The 23,916-nt window shown below is 37.7% G+C and overlaps 1 protein-coding gene across 3 annotated transcripts in view; it reads right to left on the minus strand.

The window, feature by feature from the left end:
- The window catches only part of WWOX (WW domain containing oxidoreductase), a 493,697-nt gene that overhangs the window by 411,257 nt on the left and 58,524 nt on the right, over nucleotides 1–23,916 (minus strand). Inside the window, exon 6 of one of the 3 annotated variants that reach the window (XM_039382883.1) lies at nucleotides 4,272–4,321. The exons of the other annotated variants lie outside the window; for them this stretch is intronic. Within the exon in view, the coding sequence (XP_039238817.1) occupies nucleotides 4,313–4,321 (9 nt within the window). The 3' untranslated portion in view covers nucleotides 4,272–4,312. Of the gene's footprint in view, nucleotides 1–4,271; nucleotides 4,322–23,916 lie in introns of those variants that run through there. 3 annotated transcript variants of the gene reach the window in all.

Below are 23,916 nucleotides of genomic sequence, written 5' to 3' on the forward strand. Positions count from 1 at the left end.
AATATTAATATGTTAATTTAATATGACATTCTCTTGCTAGCATATGTGACATTAACAGTTGCATGATATCCAAGACTTAGCTATGTCTGGGTTACCTCAGTTTATGCTCAAGATACTCAGGTAGCTTTTATATTTGGCTCTGGTGAGGGTAGCATTGAGTTTTCTGGCTTTCTCATGCAGGCTTTGAAACAGTCATTTAACAGATGTTCAGAATTATTATTATTATTATTATTATTATTATTATTCCCTTTAAAATGTTTCACCAATAAAAAGAGATATTAACATATTAATATTAAACAATAACAATAATCTTTGGTCAGGAACATGATCTCTGTTTAACAGATGGGAAAACAGAGGCTTAGTTAGAGAACCACATCCCCAGATGAAGTCCTGCAACAATTCCATGGCAAAGCTGGAAGCACAACCATGGGAATGCCCATCCCTTGTGCTAAGTGGCCATCCACACTCCCTCTCAAAAAGAAATCCACCCAACTGTCTGGGATGCAAAGGTGTTTTCAGCAGCCATGGAGAGGCACAGGCAATACCTAATGGGACACAGAGAATGGGCCACATTCATTGCTGGCATAACTCAAAGGGCTTGTACCAGTGCTGAATGTAGGCCAGTATTTCAGGGCATGTGCTGTATCATACTAACCAAATGGAATCTCTGCTGATTTGAAAAACTAGTCTAATCAATTTGTTCCTCAGATGTCTGCATAGCTCTGTTACGAAAAAGGGACTTTTTACAAGGACATGTCAAGGATAGGACAACGGGTAACAGATTCAAGCTGGCAGAGGGCAGGTTTAGATTAGATATTAGGAAGGACTTGACCCCTGCGAGGGTGGTGAGGCACTGGCAGAGGTTGTCCATAGCTGTGGTTGCCCCATCCCTGGAAGGGTTCAAGGCCAGGTTGGATGGAGCTCTGAGCAATCTGGTCCAGTGGAAGGTGTCTCTGCCCATGGCGGGGGGGGGTTGGCATTGGATGGTCTTTAAGGTCCCTTCCAACCCAAACCATTCTATTATTCTATGATCATCAGTACAAAAGAAACATTTTATGATCTATTTAATCCAAAGTATCTCTTTTTATTGGTGAAACATTTAAAAGGGAATTATAATAATAATAATCTGAACATCTGTTAAATGACTGTTTCAAAGCCTGCATGAGAAAGCCAGAAAACTCAATGCTACCCTCACCAAAGCCAAATATAAAAGCTGCCTGAGTATCTTGAGCATAAACTGAGGTAACCCACACATAGCTAAGTCTTGGATATCATGCAACTGTTAATGTCACATATGCTAGCAAGAGAATGTCATATTAAATTAACATCTACTGCTCCTCTACTGACATGTTACTTTACAGAACGACTGAATTTATGTCAAAATTGAAAGCATAATAATACATTCAACTATCAGCAGAGCAAAACTGATCAGTGCACAAATAAGTAAACCTGAGAAAAATGTTGAGAAAACACTACTGGCATTTCAGTTTTGCAAAAAAACAGTCTTTGGAATATTTTAAAAGAGGTGAATCAACACTGAGAATAAGGTGAACATGGATGTAACTGTACTCATAGCATAGGGCACTGGTGGGCTTAACATATTGCATGGAGCTGCAGCCACTCAGGTTTATGACCATCATTATGAATAGCTCATTAGTCCTTCAAGTAAAACTTTCTACACAAGTGGTAAGAAAGAGAAGGGGCCAGGCAAAAATGCCTGAAGGATGGATAAATGGTACCTGTGCACATACATGGAAATACTGAGGGACTTTTCAAGAAGATATGGTGGGGAAAGAATCTTCGCTGCAACTTCATTCTCGGGCCATTCTTTCACTCCTTGCCCTTTGACTTATATCTATAATGCACCTGAAGGAGAAGTGAGCTGCATTGCATCCAGTTATGATGTCCGGCCATTTATGTCCTCATAACAATACACATGGGAGAGCCAAGGATTGTATCTTCCAAAAAAACTTCCTTTTCAGAACTGCCAGCGAGTGCTTGTACTAAAGAACAAACCTGAAGCACTCAAAAACCTTCAGTGCCAAGCGGGTGAACATTCTTGGATACACAAAAGCCTATCATAAGCAGTCACTTCCACTAGAGTCCCATGGAAAACACTGGGTGACAAAAGCCCCTTACAGCAATCTGCAAGAAGGAGAAATAAATTAATCAAACTGCCAAACGAAGAAGGCTGGGTTTGACCTCCTTCTGATCTCATTACTTCTCTATTACCCTTTTGAAAAACATCCTCTTACAAAGATCACTAATTGAAGATTATGTGGAGGGGAATCGCACCTCTCCATCACCGTGGTAACTTTGACTCATTTGTCATTCTAATAATTCACTTCTTTTCTTTTCTGAACAGACAGAGACATTAATAGACTATCATCAGTTAAAAAGGTAATTTTTCCATTTAATTGCACTCATTAAATACTGCACTAGAACAATTGGAAAAGCGATACTCTCAATATTTAATCATACAATAGCAATAATGAAACATTACTTCAAAACAAACGTAGCAACATGTAGGATGACAAAATGAGTGCTGTAACTTTTGCAGCATCAACATCTTTTCTGGTAAGGATATTGGAACCTTTTTTCCTTACTTTTTTTTGCCAGTTGGGTATATGAATGGTCTAACAGCATTGACTACAGCTATGCACTGGAGAGAAACCAGTGGGAAAACTGCTCCATAATTACCTCATCTCTCTTGCCAGTGAACCACGACAACAGAAAGAATTTCATAAACCAAAACAGCGAGTCAGAGTATTTGTGGGAAATATTGAACAAGACTGGATTTGCACACTATTTTACTGGAACAAATTGTATCACTTAGGAACGTAATTGAAGATAAAAAGGTTAATCACACTGCTAGTGTGACTGCAGTGGGCACAGTCATCAGGTGTTTATTTGCCTGGGATATCTTATTTTCCATCTCCTACAGAAATCCTACATCTGTCTTCAGTGTAAGTGCATTCCCATTATAGAAAGTTCACTATAGTTTAACTACTACCATAACAGAGTAGGAGTTATAATAAAACCTTTGTGTTGAGGAGATGTGCAGAAAACTTAGAAGTGCCTGTTTCAATTTCAGATGTCACAATACACAACGGCTGTCAAGAAATGTTTCTATTTTTACTGCAATTCTACCTATAAGTATAAATACACAAAACCCAGTCAACCCAGCCAGGCAAACTTCACTGGGACTATTCATGTCAATAGATACCACTTTATCTGCCATTTTCTATCGAGCTTTCCTAGAGCACCAAATTATTGAAATATTTCATTTAGGATTTGATGAGTGCAGCAGTCAGGGTTGGTGACCGATGTCCAAGAACGCTTTGCCATTCTAGATTAAAACTGAGCAGGTTAAAATTTTTAGAAGGCAAACAGACAGAAACACTAGGAAGTCTTTTGGTTTGAGCTACAGAGTTGCAGAATAGCCATTACTCCCAGTTGTTGCATCCACTGAGCAGTATCATCACTTAATGAATATTCCAGCTTACAACAGTCAGACTATCTGGTAGATACCATGCTCTGCTAGTTCAGTGGAAGCAGTGAGGGATAATCAGCAAAAGGGAAGAATGGAAGTTTTAAAAAACAGTTATGTTGGCTTCCTTTGCCAGGAAAAGATGCGACAAGTGTAGCAACTCCTTAATCAATTATTTATTCAACACTTGCATGTGAGCAACCTTATTGATTCCAGTGAGACTAAGTGCCAGACCAATATGAAAGAAAATGACAGCAGGACAGGAAGTCAAGAAGCATCATGCAAGGCCAGGTCAGAAAGGCTAAGATGTATAAGACAGTGGAATATTCAATTTAGGAAAAATTGCAATTTAGTTTTATTTCTCTAACTACAAATCATAATATCATAAAGTTTTCAATTACAAATCTCTATGTGCAACATTTTACAGTCAAGAACAGTCCCTGAATGACTTCAGTACATGAATTAAATACGCAATGATACCAAGGATCTTATTTATACATAGTTTTTATTATAGTTATTTATGTTATTATACCCTATACAACTTATAACTTGTTATGTAAATTCTAACTTACATTATATTTAGCCATTACTCTCTCTAAATAGAATTTCACAGCCCTTTAAAATCATACATAACTATTGTTAAACCAGTAGTTGTGGTCCAGATGGGGAGTTGATGGGCATCACACGAGCACATGTGGCAAGAAAAGGACAATTCTGAGGAGCAGGTAACAGGACAATTGGGGTAAACACATCCCCCATAACTCTGCTGTTCTCATTTGCTCTATCATTTACAACGTTCAAGAGATGAAGTGTAAGATGCCTTCATGGATTCTGTGATAGAAAGATGAAAAAAAATGCGCTTTTCTTTCAGCCCAGAACTTCTCCAGCCAGCCAGTTAAACCTCAGTAAGCAACACAAGATATATTCTAACAGAGCAGGCTAGTAAAGCCACATGAGAAGTTTAAATTGTTCCCATCACCCACACATGAGGGCCAAAACCATTTGCAAGCCCTACTGATTTAGAATAACAAAATTATTCCTGATGTGAGACAAAAGCAGAGAGCAAACCTAGAGGAGGCTACCTAGACACACCTCAGAATTTCACGGACAGAAGTGACTTTAATCAGTGTTCTCCTCAAAGTGGTGAGGTGTGGGTTTCATAACTTTACTGTTCAGTACTCGAGCTGAACATCTAGACATAATGAGTCAGAAATGGCTTGTATGAAAAGAGTTAGCAGTTATAGAAATGAATGATTCATAGTAACTATATAGTAAAAAGGAAGAGTGTCTTTTGCAGGAGTGCATTAAAAAAGAAGAAGGATTTTCAGAAAATTAAAGTCTAATAAAATATCATGGTTTGATACTTAAAATGCAAGTAAAGAATCCCCCATAAAGCCACAAAATAGGTGCTCATTTGGGAAGGAAAGCAGTGCTTTTTCATTCCAGTTCGAATGTAAAATTCCCTGCAAACATAACACTCAAACACGTGTCTTTTCCTCCAGAACACGTTCTTGCACAAATTCCAGCTGGGAGGGTGCAATCAGGCTTTTAGAGGGACACAGAGATAAGCAAGGAATGTCTCTCCTCGCACGTGTCCTTTCCAGATTCATCTGGAACTGCCTCCTGCCTGATTCTCAGAGGGAGAACAGGCTCTATGTCAAGTCTATCTTGTGGTTAAGAAAACGTCATCTCTTATGCTCCATTATCTAAACAGGGTTGAAAATGTGGGTTTTCTGACCCACACTCTCATCCTCTGTGTATTTTTACATATATTAGAAGTAAAACTGGTTTCTCAAGCAGTATTCCAACACCTGCAACAGAGCTGGTTGCTGTCCAGCCCATGCCAAGTCCAGTTCTTCCAAAGGATAGCCAGTATTAAAAGAAGAACAAAATGACTTCCAGCAGTGCAGGGCAGCATTATAAAACCTTCTTCACTTACATGGGCTTATTCTTAATGGTACAGCAGCAATCTTTCATCTTGAATGGACTCAACTTATTTACCCACACTGACAGCTTGTTTGGCATTGAGATATGAAAATTTCAAGGAAAAAAAAATACATTATTACTGATAGACTTTGCTATATCAATCACTCCATCTTCATTCTCAGATGTTCCTTTTTTGAAACCACCATATGCCAATAAAAATGCCCTGTGCTGCCAGACCTACACATTCTCACCACAAGAAAGTAAATCAAGACATAAAAGGAGTGACAGTCATCAAGCTCTTTATCCTCAGAAAGTACTTGATGACAAAGACAGAAAGCACAAATGGACTATTTTCTTTACCCACCGATTCCAACATGTGTCAGACTCTTTTTTCCCCAATATATACCTGCAAAACACTGGGAAAGCAAAGCTATAAACAGGTTGAAAATGAGAACTAACAAGTTTACCTAAGATGAGTCTACTTGTGCATATTAAATTATTTAAGTGAGTGCCGCATCCAGCTCTGAAAAGTTCCCAAACTGCTGAAAACCAGAAGGGTACAGAGAGGGAAAAATCATTTTGTATATATACTGTTATTCTCCCTTTTTAGCCATCTGTCACAGACCATCATCTGAGACAGGGCACAGGACCTGATGACTTTTCAATTTGACTTAAATGCTGTACTTAGATTTTTAATACTAAAATCTCAAATCATAAAAAGCAGATAAAATGGCTTTATGCTAGCCATTATAAGACTTTAATGGTTTAGTTTCAATCACCTTCAGTTTTGCATAGGCAGCCCAGAGAAATTGGGTCAATATACCTGTATGCACATTACATGATTTATTGTCTTCTCACTGGAGACATCAAGTGTAACCTTAGGCTGATGCCTTATTGATTCGATATCTGTCATGTAAAGGATATAAAATTGGTTTCCTGCTTTTAAGACCAGCAGTCCACAAATGTAAAAACTTCCTTTCCAGAACCCGAACTGTGTATTGTAGCCACAGTGTGAGCAACGACAATGACTAGGGTGAGGTAATTTTAACTTAGAAATCAAAATCCTCACCAAAGCATGCAGAAATTAACAGTTTTGGCAGAAGCATTTCACCCATTCAAAGAAACTTCAGGAAAAAATGAACTGAAGTCAAGCCTACCCTTCAGAACTCAGTTATCATTGTGAATACGGCACATGACACAAACCCAATGCATTTACAAAATAGTTCTCATTTATCCAGTTACTTGCTTCAAAATAATTCAACACTGAAAGAAATCCAGGCAGAACATCTGAACAAGAATGACCTATGCACATTAGGCATTTTGAAGGTAGCAAAGTCATAGCAGAGATGAATGAAATAACTTCATCAAAAGCTAAAGCAGCAGCACATTGAGAATAAAACCTGCCTCCAAGAAGCCATAAATCCAGCCCTGATTCCAATCTTCTCGTCCTTCTTTATGTTTATTTGGCCAGAAGGGAGGAAAAAAAAAATTAAAACCTGATTTTTCAGGAGGACTAGTAGCAAACCTCAGTACCAGCAGAAAAAAATTAAAACCTGATTTTTCAGGAGGACTAGTAGCAAACCTCAGTACCAGCAGAAAAAAATAGGGTAATTTATAGAGTTGAAAGACAATGCAAACTAGGTCACTTATGGTATAAACTAAGTGAATGCTGCTATGCACAAAAAGTAGATCATATCATTTAAAAAAATTAATGAAGCACAACTCACCTTTTAAAGCATTGGTTTAAAAACAAACTATGGGGGGGAAAAAAACAAGGCCTTGCATCGTTAAATGTTTCGACTGATAAGACTTCAGACAAGTCATCTGTGGTCATAACCACCCCTCAGCCCTGCTGGTGTTCTCACTCCTCCTGAGGCACAGGCAGGAAATAATGCAAGGAAGGAAAAAAAAACTAAACTACATCAGGAAAAATAAGCACAGTAGGTAAAGAACGTGTACACTCTGTGCAAAGACCAAACCAGATTTTTCAGCCTCTTTAATACCATAGAACTCACAGGAAAGTAAGAATGCTACTTGCACTTCTTTAGCCTTTCCAATAAAAATGTATTTAGCCACTTTACAAAACATTTACTGTCAAAACATTCACTGAAATTAAAATGATAAATTAAGTGCAGCGAAACAAGTAATTCAAGTAACTATATAATTCAGCAAAAAGAAAAACCATAAAGCCTGAAATACTCCAAACTTTCAGTACTCATTAATTCCCAGTTTGCATGCCTGGAGTAGGTTGTTCACTGCAACTACACAGCCTGTACCAAGGACTCAGGGCATAACTAGACTGTCCAAAAGAGACTATCCTTTTCTCAATTTACAATTACAGAAACAAAATATACCAATATTACAAGGTGTCATCTCATAAGATGCTGAATTCCCAGTGACTCTGAAATAAACTGCTACCAGAATTCACCTTTTTTTTTTTTTACAAATGAGACCTAAGAGGTCACTTAAGGTCACAACTTTATTTACTGACAGAAGCAAGAGTCAAAATTCTGGAAATCCTGGTTTCCAGTCCTGTACTCAGCTTGTACACAAGCTTATCTCAGCTTGGATTTTACAACATAGGCAAATACATTTATCACACAGAAGAACAAAAAAGCAAGTTCAGTGTTCAGACAAACTGTATTGAGCTGATAACAAATAAATCAATTTTGAGGTTTTTAGCTCCTTTATCAATAGCACTCTTACAGATCGAGAATTTTCTAACAAGAAGCTTTGACTGCTGACCATACAATTTCAATTTTTTTTTGCTTTTTAAGTGTGTGCCAGATTATGCTTACTGGTATAAAAACAGCATAAATTCACTTCCTCTGGATTTACACTGCTATAGCTAAAATCCGTTTCTAAAGTCAATAAAACAGGTTTAATGAAAAATAAAATTTAAAAGTTACAATAAAAAGAAATGATTTTCCCATAAAAATGTGGTGATACATGTCAAAGTACTACAACAGAGACTACAGACAGAAGTATTATTCTGAAATCATAGGGAATAACTAGAATAATATTCTGCTAAAAGCAAGTCAGTATATTGGACCTGAGTCACCCTCTTGTCTTTTCTGGGACTGTTCAGGCAATTTGTCATGCCCACCCTGCTCAGGAGATGCTTTAAGGCTGGGCCCTGGTGCCCTTGGCTTCAGGCTCTCCCTGCTCTTGCTGCACCCTGGCAGTAGCACTGGTATATCTTCCAAACATTAACATAATACACCACCAATGCTGCTCTTTCTCAGCAAAAACCTCCTATGGAGCTTTAGTGTTCTTTTCTGGCTGTGGTATTCCTTTACTGCTTTTCAAGAATTCCCAGTTCTTCTAGGAGTCAGATTTCTGATATAATTCATTCTATCATCCCAACATGAAATAAAAACACATCTTCATTTCCATCCACACTGAGACCAATTCAGATTTATTAAGGCTTCCTTGATATTCAGTGATGTCTTATAAGCACTAAATCATCGTGAGAGCTACATAAGTGAGAGGCTGCAATCCTAAAAAAAAAAAAGCCCCAAACCCAATCAAACGAGAAGCCCTCTGAGAAGAATACATCTCCTACACAGCACAAAACTTTCTAGAGTTCCCCAGCACTGTACATCTACTGCTCCTCCTTCCCTCTTTGGGTGATCAATCACATCTGGCTACAAGAAGAAAAGGAAACACGTTCTGATCTCTGGGATTTTGGGATGGCTTGAAAACCCGCAGAGCCCTCCTCTCATGCAAAAGCAAAAACAATGAGAATGAGCTTCAGCTTTGAGAGCTTTTAAGATCCTTGCTCTGAGTACCAGCCTTAACTTGCCCTTGGACTCCTTAGTTTTGTAAAAAGTGAGTGACATGGACTATCACTACTTTTAAAGACAAAACACAGGCATAGATGTTGGTTCATTCACTATTCAACAGCATATCAAGAAATTAATTTCTGGAAGCTTTCTTTGGTTCTCTCAGGAACTGTGCCATACATCATTACTTCTACTTTTCACACTGAAGATTTTAACAAACAATTTTGTGTTTTTGTTTATAAAGAATAGATGAAATACAAGGGCAAAGTGTTCATTTTCTCACAGCGTAATTGACACCGAAGGAACCCGAGAGATGTTTCTATTTGCAGCAGGTTTATTGTACAAACTTAATTAGAGGTTAAAAAAGGAAAAAAGAGAACAGCAATAGAGGAGTGTGCAGTGTAGTGGACAGCTACACCTGTCAGTTCCGTGGCATTTGAGGGAACTTTAAGCCTTGTAAACCAGGATGAACTTGTTCTGAAAAAATATATGGGCAAAGTCAATCACCTACTCCATGTATCACATCCATAAGCCTGCTTAGCTGAGACTGAATAACTTTGCATAGCCTATGTGCCTGCTCCTGGCCTGATTCCCCTGGTCATGTAGTATGAGCAGTTTACTGGGGGTTTTACTTATCTCTGTTACAGTAAGAATATTTGAAGGGTGACATGAACAGAGGACATCCACAGACACCAATTCCAGGGTACACAACACTCGCTTTCATAGAACTTCAATGTTCCAATGACCTTTTGATAAATCACCAAACAAGGGCATTACTGCTGAAGAGTACTTACTACAATGCTTACTCCCCTCAGAGGTAAAAATCTGTATTTAAGCTTCCCTGTGAGATGGCTCAAAGTATTGGACCCATTTTAGATTTTTTTGTACTTAAGAGCACAATCCTTTCAAACCTTCACTGCAAGGAAGTGGAATTAGTTCCTGCTGTACCTCTCAGAATTTAGAAGCTATTTTAAAGGATATTTTCATCACACCAGAATCAGTCTCAAGTGCTCAAAACCTTTCTAAGCATGACACTTTTTGAAAATTGCTAACAGATTTTGTGCTTTATGGTATAATTAACACAGGATGTAAAATCACTAAAATATCAAAAAGAGGGAGTCAGATATACTTTAAGTACTTCAGGAGGCAGCCCAGCAAAGCTTTTGATCCATCAAAAGATCAAACTGATGCTGAGAGCATCCTCCAGTTTACACAATTGTAAATCGAAGGCACGAGCCACACAACAAACGCAATCCAGATAGCAGGTAATGACTCTGATTTGGAGTGAAAGGGCACTGAGAACTCCGCACTAGGTAAAAGTGAAAGCTCTCACAAAATGTACCTAGAAAGGGGAAAAAAAAGGAATTTGATATTTTGCAGCCTTATTTCCAACCTGATCTGCCATAACTGACTCAGACTGAAAACAGGACGTTTTACCACGTCAATATCCCAAACAGAAACCTTGTCTTTGCTTATTTTTCCTCACATGGAATAATAAGAAGAAAGCCACTGAAACTGATTCTTGACTTTAATGAATGGCAAAAAGAGGGGGTTGGTCAAATTTTAATCTGTTTGACCATGCAAACTGTATTGAACCTGATAATGTTCATGAGAGGTCTACTGAGGGACTTGCATCCTGTATGAATTATACCCAAGGCTCTTAAATTCATTTGAATGCATTAATTCCTAATCTAAATCACAGAAAAGTAATATACTGTTATTGTGTTTTCCAATGTATACTACAGCACAATGCACAAACAGAAGAGTAGTTCATTTATATCATGTAGATTCATTAAAAATGAAATCACCTCCTAAGTCTGTGTGTGTTGATTTTTGAGTCGCAAACATTCATATTTCCCATGTGTAGGAAAGGAATAATTTTATACTTAGGTGTATTCAAGGCTTTGAACTTGATATACATGTAATATTAGAGAAGGAAAATAAAAGTATAATGAAAGATTCTCTATTTCATGTGTTAGAAAACAATATGTTTTCCTCATTAAATCCTCAGATATAAATTCTATAAACCATGAAATTACCTTTGAGCCCTTACTGAAATAACCAGTTCACAAATAAATGATCCATGCAGGAAGAAAAGTAAAGATTAAAATAATAAGAGAAAGTTATACTTTTATATCAGCAGTCAAAAAAGATAAAAAAAAAACAACAAAGAACCACTATTAGTATAGACTTACACAATAGAGATTCTAATTGAACAGGTAACCCTGAACAATTTAATTCAGCCACACTCTGAGACAGACATTACTCTCATATGTTCTAAGATTATGAGGAATTAACTCTCACAAGAAATTGAGACTAACTTGGCTAAGGGAAATGTTTGCATAGCTTTTGTTCCATTAGAGTTCCATCAACAGCCATGTTTTCCATCCTGCTGCCAAATCAGTACCTAAACAATTAAATATTGTTATTTGAGTCAACCATTCCTTCTGCCCCTCGAGCATCTTCCCCAGTTGTCCGTTTCAGTTCAGCAAAAGTGGTTCAGTTTTTGCTCTGGAGAGCAAAAAGTTAAGAGGACAGTTAAAAGGTTGACTTCCCTGAAGACTGTCAGGCCAATTTTCCAAAAGTTATCCAGCTCAGAAGCACTTAATGCCATTAAAATTGATCCAATCAAAACAAAGTCAGGTTTGGTTAATTGGAAAACAGACAGTGAGATTTGGTGACCTCCATCACAGCTCACCATCAACTGCTTACATCTTAAAACCACTCATTATTCCCAGGGATGTCACTCCAGAGGAATTATTTTCCATTTCATCACAGTCCTCATCAGTCCTGCCCCAGTTTTCTCAGTCTCACCCCACCACAAGGTCTGGATTTTCCTCACAGGTCCCTCACATCACAAAAGTGGCCACAATTCAGTTCTTTTTCTGGTGACATTTTGCCACTTTGGGCACTTTGTGGGAGTCAGGTGCTGTTTTGCCAGGCTCAGTGGGCTTCCAGGTGTGCAACCCCCAGCACAAGCAGGAACCTGCCCTCCCAATCCAAACACATCTTGCTGTCTAATTACAGGGAATGAAGTCCAGATCTGAGGCCTCAGTTAACCCATAGAAAATGGAGAATAACCCAGCATTTATTCCATATGCTATACTGAAGATAAATAGGTGTTCAGCGGTTTTCCTTTTTTCTTACAGTATCTTTCAAAGCATTTTACCAGGGCCAAGAGCAAAAGCAGGTTAATTTTAGAGATATGGAAACTCAGGAACAGAAAGACAAAACTACTGCATTAAATTCATTTGGTTTTCAAGGGACACAGTGCAGGCTCTCTGAGGACAGAAACGTAAACAAGAACCCGCACCCTAAATATCTCTGAATCTAATTTTTTTTAAAAGAAATACAAGCAAAAGATAAGAAAATGTTTAGCATGCAAACATATCATAGAATCACAGAATCAGCTGGGTTGGAAGGGATCTCTGAGATCATCAAGTCCAAGCCTTGATCCAACCCCGCTGTGGTTCCCAGACCACGGCACTGATGCCACATCCAGTCTCATCTTATACACCTCCAGGGACAGAGAATCCACCACTTCCCTGGGCAGCCCATCACAGTGTCTGATTACCCTCTCTGTAAAGAAATATAAACAGAAAGACCTCGCTGCAACATGAAACAGAGGGAGGGGAACTGCTGAGGTGGAAAAACACAACAAGAAGTGGAGAACGCAAAGGTTGGTGCCCAGCTGGCACTGGGGACAAAACCCTGGGAGCCACCAGAAATCAGGCTGATCACATCCTCAGAGACAGAGCTGGTTCTGGTTCTTGCTTCCTGCTGTGCCAGCTTCAGCCTCTGGCTGACCCCTCCTTTCAGCTACTTCCCCCCCCAAAAAAACATGTGCTTGGGAAAGGCTACGCTGCAGGTCCCCGGGGAGCCGCTCATGCGCAGCTTTGAGTCCACGGAGCATTATAGAGGAGAAGTCATTATGCCTCACTCAATTAAAACAAGGGGCTGCAAGCATAATTGCCTCTATTTTTTCGAGCTGCAGGGTATCATCCACACAAAACAATGGTGATTCTTCAGGTAATCGAGTGCCAAAGCTTTTAAGTCGAACCCAGCACTATTTACTTCCCCTACAGTAATAACAACTAACAACTCTGGAAGCAAGGCTAGACTGGGATTTCTGTTTGGAAGTTAAAAAACAAAACAAAACAAAACAAAAATAGGGAATTGTGCACTGAAAAACCCATCAGACTGCGCTCAAAATTCCATTACCACTCTGAAAATTCAGTGTCTAACCTCTGTATTCACTATGTACTCAGCCTACTGCCATTCCCTTAAAGTGCAGTAGCAAATGTAAATCAGATGTTTGGGATTTAAAACATCAGAAGCGGAGAAGCTTCCAATTCTTTATTTAATTTGTAGGTCTTTGATAGAAGGGCAAACTGGTGTTCTGAAAATTTACTCAATAAAAATAATACTGAGTCCTATTTCTTTTCAGTAACACTAGAAGTTTAGATGTGTGATGTCAGGAGGACAGGAAATTTTAGGACTGAATTATAAGTCTCTAAAAACAAGTGTATAAATTGTACACAGTGGCAAACTCCTAAACAGGCTGGTGTTATTAGATGTGCCTTTAAATTTTGCACAGATACTTCCAATAAAACCAGCTCCAAGCTAACTCCAGTCCTAAAGAGAGAAATTTAAGTTAGAACATATTAGCAGCCCGCAGTGGGCAAATGTTCAAACACATTATGGTTTTAATATAATTATAATTGTTGAACATGTTCAACCAATTAGCCACAAATATTCTGTTTATCTGAGATGCTGCCAAAAATTTTGAGCTGCAGTCAAAATAACATGATACTGTCGTCCTTCTGCAAAGAATGGCCCTAAATCAAAAGCAAACAACATATGGAAAAAGCCAAACCAAATATCTTATCTGATATTTTATAAATCATCAAATATCATTTTTTTAAAATTTTAGTCATACAGATATAAACTGCCACATATATTTATGTGATAAATTCACATTTTAAAAGTTCATGTCACCTACTGAAAACAAGGGCTTCAGAATAACTTTCAGTGTCTGTTTTTTTTTTTGGCCACCCCTTAGACACCAAGATTCCATAAAGCACAAACAAAATGTAGATATCTGGGGAAGCACCAGTTAAAAGCTGCTGTGCCTTTAGGGTTAAGAACAAAATTATTTGGTTGCCTGCTTTTCTGCCTCAACTGCACAAATACAAAACTACTTTAAACAACCAGATGAGCTCCATCTTACGAGGAAAAAAATAAACCACTACAATTTGTCTTTAAGAAAGAATTATTAAAACCCCCTGCTGTACAACTCCTATTTAGACAATTTGCCATGCTGCAAAAGCACTTTTTTCAATGGTGTCCCCTAAATAATTAAGCTGTTCCTTTTACCATACTTCCTATATTACAGAAGTCATTTTCCTACAATAAATCACTAACTCATTCCTTATGTCAGTCATTTTTCTCCATTTAACTGAACGGACTTAAGCCCAACACTGAAAGTTAGATTACCTTTGAATTATGTGCGTGATTTAAAATTCTAAGTACTACACTGAGGAGCCTTTTAGAGTGACCACTCCACAGCCTCTTCGTACAGACAACCCCTCACAGACCTCCCCCCCAGGTTTGAGCAGAACAGCAACTCAGAAACAGTTAAAAATGTGACAGGAAACTGCTCTCATAGACCAGAGTCACCACTTGCCTTTATTTACAGAATTAAAAAGCCAAACAACGTGTGACAATTCCAGTAACATCCCCAACACCCTCCATTCGTTCAGATTAAGTCATATTTGCATCCAGTGGTATAATTTAATCACACAGTTCAAGCAGCTTCCAGTGACTTTCTTTTGCAGACACTATCAGTTAAAAATTTAGCCCCACTATTAAAATGGTTGAAAACTCTGCTTATTTCTTAAATAATTCAATGAAAACTAAGAACAAAGAAAATTAAATACTAAAATATCGATTTCTCCACATTTTAATGAGCATGTAATAGATTATCTTAACATCAGCATGTAGTTTAGTCACAGGTTAAGGGAAACACTGGTACATTTTATATTCATTTATAGCATAAAATGTGCTCTTATTAGAAATTAATCACTGACAAGAGAGTAACTGATATAGACAAGAAAAAAGATAATACATGGAAAATGTACTAATAAAAATGTTCATACCTTGTGCAATTTGTAAAAAAAATTGATAATATTAAGGAAAACAAATTTCTACAGGCAATCTTCAAATAGCACAAGCCTGGTCAGCCTGTATCAATTAATTAACTGCCCTGTCTCAAATGAATAAAACAATTTAATCCATCCTTCTGTATTAAAGGTATGGATTTGTTCACATTGCTCTGTCATCTGTTAGCTGCCTAGGAATCTAAAGCACAAGTTGTTGTTGACATCTGTATTCTCCAGAAGTAATAACCATCATTTCACTACCTCAGCTATGCTTCATTTCAAGATTTTCTTAAAAAAAAAAACAACTTCACAGTCTGGTTTGCTGCCTCTGATGTTTAACACCAGTAACTAACACAGCTGGACAGCCCCTCTGGTCATGCACTACCTAGAGCTGTCAAAGGGGAAAATTTCTGGCTCGAGAAAACTTTTATTTTAGGGGGTTTTAAGTTTTTATTTATTTTTTTTTTTAACTGAGCTTTATTTTGTTGTTAGGTTTGAGTTCTCGCTCCGTGCCCTGAAATCAGCAGCACAGAGAAGCACTTTGTGCCAAGCTCTCTGATCTGGGGGTATGTACAGAACCAGAATTATTTCTTGGCTTAGCACACCCTTACAATCAGTCGCCGATTTCTAAGATTACATAACCGAAAAAAAAACTGCAAAAAGGCATGTTTTTAAACGCAGAAATTCTCATCTTTCATCCCTTAGCATCACCCCACCAGACTCTAAACCTCAGCATTACCTGAAGCAATTAGAAGAAACCAACGTGGCAGAGCAGTGTTAGGTAATGCTTTATCCTCAGCATTCTGGAAGCTCAGCAAGACTTCCACTCAAAGCTGCTCTCCACTCCATTTCGCCTCAGCACCCCGAATCTGTTCTTTACCAGCTGCTGATGTTCCCTGTATTAAACTGAGAATTTGTGAGAAAAGCAAAACTTCCCGCTGTGTGTCAGCTTTGCATGAGAGCACTCGATCCTAAGCCGTGATACTCCTCGGATGCACTTTTGCAAATATCTTTCATTTCAGGTGAACGTGGCAGGGGGTGGATAGATTAAGTACTAATTACAATTGTCCCAACAATTCCTTACTTACAAGCAAAACGAGCACATCACAGAATTTTGCTCATATAGCATTATTTACAGCAATGTTTTACTGAAGGGGCCACATATTGTTTACTGATTTTATCAGTAAACTGCTTAACTTCGACTAATTTACGTAAGGAAATATAAAAGAAAACAGCATGACAAGTTAGAATGGATCAGTTCACTTTGGTATGGATCTATTTTTGCTGGCAAAATCCTTGATACAAAACCCATGCACCTGTACTGCTATCTTAAATCAACCAACTTACGGAAAACTAAGATTAAACAAAAATTTAACCATTACTGGCTGAATTACAAGCGAGCTATAGGGTCCATTCTTTATCCAGCAGGACTGTAATTCTTCTGCATGTAGAGTTTTCATGAGATCAAAATATTATTTAGCTTTAAATCAAAAAGATCTGTTATTTTAGTAAAATCTAACAATACTCGAAAGTAAAATTCCTCATCTGGGGCTGTAATATTTGCTGAAAAAAACCTACTTCAAAACATTAATCAAATTTTTCGCCTACTGGGCAGCCATATGGTAAAGCAGCATGTGAATCTCACAAACTTGCTGATCTTCTGTAACTGGGTGCTATTAATTACGCTTGCTGCATCCATCTCTTAGATTTTCGCTTTGTGGAAAAAAAGTATTTATTGCAACAGCTTTTACAAAACAAGGGAATGAAAATCACAATTGATTAATGAGCTGAATGGAAATATTTCCGTTAGCAGGTTTTTTAAAATGAGTAAGGATTAATACCACGGGTGAAAATAAACCCTACTTTGTGTGTGCCCCCCACCACTTTCTGTTTGGCAGAGGGAGGGGGCTGCATGAGCAGGGAGAGGGTCTAATGTGCATTATTCACTGCAGCAGCTTTAGGTGATAACAGGCTTTAAATTAAATAGTTCAGTGCTATAAAGGCTGAGGACTTCACGTGTTTTAGTGCTGAATTCCTCACTATGAAATTGAATTGTTATACAACCGCAAATCGTATTTGGGTTGGATTTGGGGTTTGTTTTTGTTTTTCAAATATAACTAAGAGTTTTCCTGAAATCCAGAGGAGCAAACAATTCAGAGTGATAGTCTCCATTTTGGCTTTAATTCCTCTGGCCGCAGTACTGAGGCTGTTTTGGGATCTCAGCCATAAATCTAGTTAATCATAAATTATAGCTAGAATATAATCCTTGACTCTACAGCCTCGTGTGCCAGGGAAATGGACTCTCAGGAATTACTGAAAGAAGATTGTAGGGCTTGGCTGGAAAAGCTAGCAAATAAGTTAAAATTGTGTTAGTTCCCATACAAAAATCCCAGCCTGGGGAAAGGCAGAGCTATACAATTAGCCACTGCACACGTCCAGAGCAGCAGAAGTCATGGCACACCTGTGAAGATTTGCCATATCACATCTTCGGGTTAGAAAGGATGATTTTTCTTGCTCTAATCTTCACATTAGTCTCCTCTACAAAACTAGCTTATTTCGATATTTGGCAGGGTGTGTGAACTTCATCCTAGGTACCAAGGGCAACAGTTGGAAGAAAAAGGTGAGGATTAGTTCTTGAGAGGGACCAACAGTGCTATGAAAAGCAGAAAAAACAGATTCACTCCTTGTTTTTGCCCATGTGAAAGAATGAGACAGACTGAAAACACAGAACAGCTGTAACCCAAAATATTCTGTATATGTGAGTCACCTCCTCAGACTCGAGAAAAAGAAAAATGGGGGAGTGAAATACCAAAAATATTCAAAAATATTTATGAAATTATTATGATGATGATGAGTAGTATCCCCTCAAATAACTATACTGGCAGCTTACTGCAGGTAGAAGAAAGGGAAAACAGTCTCTTGAATATAGAACTAGGACTCACCGGAGTAATAATTTATTTAAAATAACCAACTCAAATACAGCAACAATAGGGAAGGAGACAAAAAAACCCTTTGCAATAAGACAGACTGCTGAATGATTTAAAACACTACATATTTCACAGACTCTCAAAACACAACACTCAGACATTCAAAGGAGTCACTTCTATCCTGCTAAGTCACCTCCTTGAACCATGGTGTAAGTTCCCTTGCCTCCCTAAAGTCCTTCTACATCTTAGCTTAATTTAAGCAGGTAAGAATGCAAATGGTAAAATATTTAATTATCATCTACTTCAAATTACATGGCCACCCGCTGGATGACATTTCATTCAGCCTAATGTATATTTTTGTATGCATAAAGAAAGAACAGAAGGAAGAAAAAAAACAAGTAACTTCGAGTGCTAAACTACCAAGAGAAGTTCTGCATTAACAACAAAATTAAAATGGAAGGAAACTATGGTTTTTAACAAACAAACAAACATATGCTGCTCTGAGCATGATTCTTGTTGTAGAACAGAAACTACAGAAATAATGACAGTTTCTAAATCTGATTATTCCTTTATTTTTTTCCTTGTGTCATCCCAACTCTAATAAAAATCGCTGCCTTTATAAGCAAGGAACAATTCTTGTTATTTAAAAGCTTGCAAGATCCACACCTTTGGAAGGAAAAAGCATTTTTAAGATGAGTGTGAAATCTTTTAACCAATTTTTTAATTAGTGACCCAAAATGTATGCCACAACTTTTCACCACCCCGTGGGTGATCTCTAAACCTCTCCCACACACATTGACTGTCTGCTTAAAAGTTTAAAGAGCTAACAAAATGTTTTAACGAGATACAAATCTCAGAGATCATTAATCAATATGTTCAATGTTATTTGTGATAATTCATCATGACATGATATTAATGGGTTACTGTACCCTTCAGAGGTGAGATTAATGCAAATGAGCAGCCACAATTAACTTTACTGCTCCCAACTCACAGGAACGGACAGATGATTATAAATGACAACTATATGTCAATTACAATATCCAATAAAGTGAAGCTTAGAGGGCAATCTATCTACTTTTATAGTTCTTGCCTGACATAGCTGAATTTAGCTCAACCCACTGTTGTCACAGTGTAACCACTGCTTTGAAGGAGGGGTCAAATTTTTAATTTTCCGTTCATTCGGAAGGAATTCAAATTGTGCATCTAAATGCATTGTCTGAAGGAAAGCTGCAGGAAACCGAGAACAGATGTTGCTTTCTTCATCAGCAAAAAGGAAATCGTATCTGTTCTCAAATTGCAACAGCAAGGCCACAAAGAAAATAATCTGCCCTGCTGAGTAATATATTTATTCAATTAAAAAAAAAAGACCCAACATATTAATGTGGCCATTGGAAGGTATTTACATTTGGTAAATTGCTTTGTCACACATGGGATGCTCAGTCCACCCAGGTTAAAGATGTTGAGTGAGGTGTCAACTGGTATGTGCAGCTCTGTACACAAACAGGTACTGCAGGGTCACCTCCTGAGCACCAATGCTTCTGCACCGAGGAGATAAGACCTCACAGGAAAACAGCAAAATTTCAAGTGGCAGCAAAAGATCTAGAAGCAAAGACTTTAGATGTTCATAAACCAAACAGCTGGCCAGATTGAGGAAATTCTGAAAGTGCAACAGATACAAAATCCTATGATACCTCAGTAAATGATTTATTTACACGAAATGGGGAAATCAGCTCTGATAACGTGCTCAGATTCTTGGCTTGATGCCCTCCACAAGAAAAAATAAAAGGCTTCAGTGATGGTAAGAAGAGAAACATTGCTCAAAACACTGTAGGAAGCCTTAGAAAGAAACACCATAAAACAGATATTTCCTGTAATTTCACAAATTTTTCTTAGCAGAGTCTTTCCTATGTGTTATGGCCAATCAGGCATCACAATGCACTGGGACAGCTCCTGTGCACAGGGGTCAGAGACGTGCCCTATGGCTAAGGATGGGCCCCAGCGCAACAACAAATATTACTGCTACATTTTACATTTACTCATTAAGGTTGCTCAATGTGCCAGCAGAAACTGTGACTTGAGCTCTTCAACACACCCATAATCTTCAGCCCATACTCAGGGTCTGTAAACCAGACACACAGGATTTCCAGCATGAATTACACCTGTGGGGTGTTCTGGGATAAATAAAAGTGCTTGAGACAACAGTGGAACAACCAGTGCCAGTTGTGCAAGGTGCCCACTAAGCACCCGGTCTTCTTTGAGAAAAACAACTTACAGGGAGCTTCTTGCTTTTGATTTCATTTCCTCAACATGAAGCATCTGAAATTTACTTTAGCTGTAGTTAAAAGAAAATTACCGAAAAGTTATTATTCTTGATTTATTTTCTTTAATTATCTTCTCTTTCCTTACATACCCATCTGAAAACCAGCATCGGCTTTTGCAGCTTCTGCTTGGCTAATCCTACAACACAAGCTTCACACAGGCTTTGCAGCCCAGGGAGACCTACTGAAATCAGGGAAGAAGAGAGGGGCAGGGTGTGGAAGTACCTCACCAGGTGCATCAGCAGCTCCACTTGAAAAATATTCAATAAAACTCACCAGGGGTTTTGGTTAAGCAATATTTTAGGTACTATTCAGCCACTTATATTAGCATAACACTAAATTTTCATCATGCAAGTCATAAGATCATGTAAGTGTGTTTATATCTTAATACTTCGCCAAAGGACAGCAGGAGAGGTCCGGATTTTCTTTAAAGCAATGTTTTCCAAAGGAACTCTCTCCCCCACCTCGTTTTGTTTAATCTAATCATCAAGAAAAATGGTTTTCAACTGAATAAAACTGCTGACACCATTATCATCGTTTTCAACGTGGGGAAATGGAGCAAATTCTTTACTGCTTCCAATATGGATGATAATACACATTTTTGTGACACTATTTTGTCGATGTCCTGACAGAAAAGCACATCCTGAAAAAAACATGCTTTTGAGAAGAAACAGTTTCCATGCTGACCTCTGAAAAAACTGAAGTTTATGACAGCCCCCGAAAATCATTTTATGATAGACAATTAACCTCAGAGATCATAATTTAAGTAACAGCAGTATGCCCTATACATCCTCAGCAATCCCAGATTCACCAGCAGAAATAAGGTTTATTCCATAAAAATAACACCCTACTTCGAGCACAGACAAACACCAGATAAATTCATAATTTAAACTATGTTTGTGCAAGAGGAGGATTTCCTTTCGGATCTTTTTGAGTTTTGTTTTGTTTTAACTAATTAATCAACAAATTTGAGTTGGCTAAATAAAACCTCTTCCAACGCCTCCTATTTAATTGCAGTTTGGCACCAACAAATATATATCAAAATTATAGTATCTCCCTTGACAGGAAGCTCCTTGCTTCCACACACAGTTATGGCTCTCTGCAGAGTAACCAAGAACTGCTGACAACCTTGAACACTGCTACAACAATATTACTATACTTGGCAGAGAAGTACCCTTGCGGCAAGAGAAAAGCTGTAATTTTGACTGTCACTTCACATTACACTAGATATTATTTCACTGTATACACATACACACTCACAAAACTCTTAATAGACTACAGTTTTCTCACTGCCCAGCTCCTCTATTATAAATGACAATATAATATTGTTGACCTACTGGTAGGATCGCTAATAAAGGTAACATTTAACATCACTGAGAATTTTCTTTTAAAATACAGCCATCATAAATTGTCTTCTCCTGGTCATCTCAAGCTACTTAAGTAGCTTAAAGTTATTTCATCTCTTTTATTATTCAGAAAATATTTGAAAACAAAGAGGAATTATAATTCAGTTGGATCTTGATAATACTTTCTTAAATACTTGAATAACTGCTGCTATTGTAAACATTAATACCCTCAGCCAGAAGCTGTTTTGGTAAGAAAGTGATTAGCACATTCAAAAAAACCCCAACAAAATCATCTTTCTAGATTTCCAACAATAACATAAGTAAAAAGGTAACAATAGGTGATAAATAACAGGGAGTCAGAAGTGGAGCTAAATTACTTCCTCTCTGGGCCCATTCTGTAATTACAAAAATGACTATGGAAACATTTAATTAAAAATCAAATTTTAAGCACACAAGCAGAGGACAAAGTCCCTACTTTAAAATTTTCAGAGGTACAAAATGTTCTGCTTTGAAAATCAGTATCTCTGTGACATGATGAAAAGGATATTTGGTTCTTTTAAACCAGATCCTATTCTAGGACTCTAAAATAGTTTACACCCCAATTTACCTCCTTACTTTTTATTTTATATGCTGCATTTGTTCAATACACAGACTGCTTACTGATTTCCAAAAAGTTTTGCTTGTGTACATTCAGAATTTGCTCGGTCCCACTGTGCATGAACAAAAGGTTCTCAGACAAATATGGCCACAATCAGTTACTGCAGGCAAATCTAACTGCTAGAAATCAAGTTTTGGAATAGCCTGCTGTCAATTCCCTATATTGCAAACAACTCCAGTGTTTTTGCAAAAAGTAAAACAAGATTTAATTAAGCAAACCGGATTTAAACAGACCCAAACAGCACCTGGCTACAGTCATTACTAAAAAGCATCGTTCTGATTTTGCTGTAGTTCAGGCATCTTTTGCTTCTACCCTTGTGTTATTGACACAGCGTTTCAAATGCATTTAGAAAGACACCATCTCACTTGTGCTGTTTAGATAAGGAAGCATCACTGAACCTCTTTGCCCTTCTCCAATAAAATGTATCAAAAATTTCAGCGCTGTCTGCTGACCGCACCACATTTAACAAGATTCACAAATGAACCCAGAGTAAGTTTCCCACTGTGACACATTAATAATAAGTTCCTTATCCCATCTATCCCAAGCCATGAATATGTAATGTTATAAAATGAGTCCTTTTCACACAACAGAACCTCAGACGTGAATAAATAAAAACTATCCATCACAAGCCTGTGAAAAATTAATGAGAGTTCTGAGACATAAGGAAAAATTGGTTACTGAGATGATAAGGTCCAGTATGTAAAAACCATGTTCCTCACCAGCTGTAAATTTTATTTTAAAACTTTGCAAAAAGAGTTTAAAAAAAAAAAAATCTTTCTATAGCACATTTACCACAAGAAACAGAAAAGGGGAAAATGCTTTAATGGCAAGACATATATCTAAGTAACCCAGACAGCCTTTAGAACTGGGAAGCAGATCAAACATCACCATAACAGGGAGTTACAGCTCCAGTTACAGCAAAGTTGTAACCTTAGATATTTAGAATCACAGTTCCTATTCCATTTCTTTTCCCTTCGGAATGGAAATTCCTGATGAAATAAGGCACTATATCTCCCTAAACTTCATTTACTCAGATAAAAGAAGAACACATGGAAATAAATTATTTTCAATCATGTGAGGGTCTCTTTACTGTACCAGTGAAGGCTTTAATCCCTTGATACGTGGTAATCTGGTTTGCAATATGAAAAGAAATAAGAAAAAAAAAAGGAAAAAAAAAAGTTTTTCAAAAGAGTTGAGCTGCCACCATGTTTATTAATACATTTTCCTAATCTTGCCCCAAAGACCACGTTAATGTCTGAGGAGCACAAGTGCTCTGCCAGGTCTACTCAAACCACGTCACCCAGA

The sequence above is a fragment of the Pipra filicauda genome, unplaced genomic scaffold (genome assembly GCF_003945595.2).
Source record: "Pipra filicauda isolate LSUMZ 115617 unplaced genomic scaffold, ASM394559v2 scaffold289_size944018_pilon, whole genome shotgun sequence".
Lineage (NCBI taxonomy): Eukaryota > Metazoa > Chordata > Aves > Passeriformes > Pipridae > Pipra > Pipra filicauda.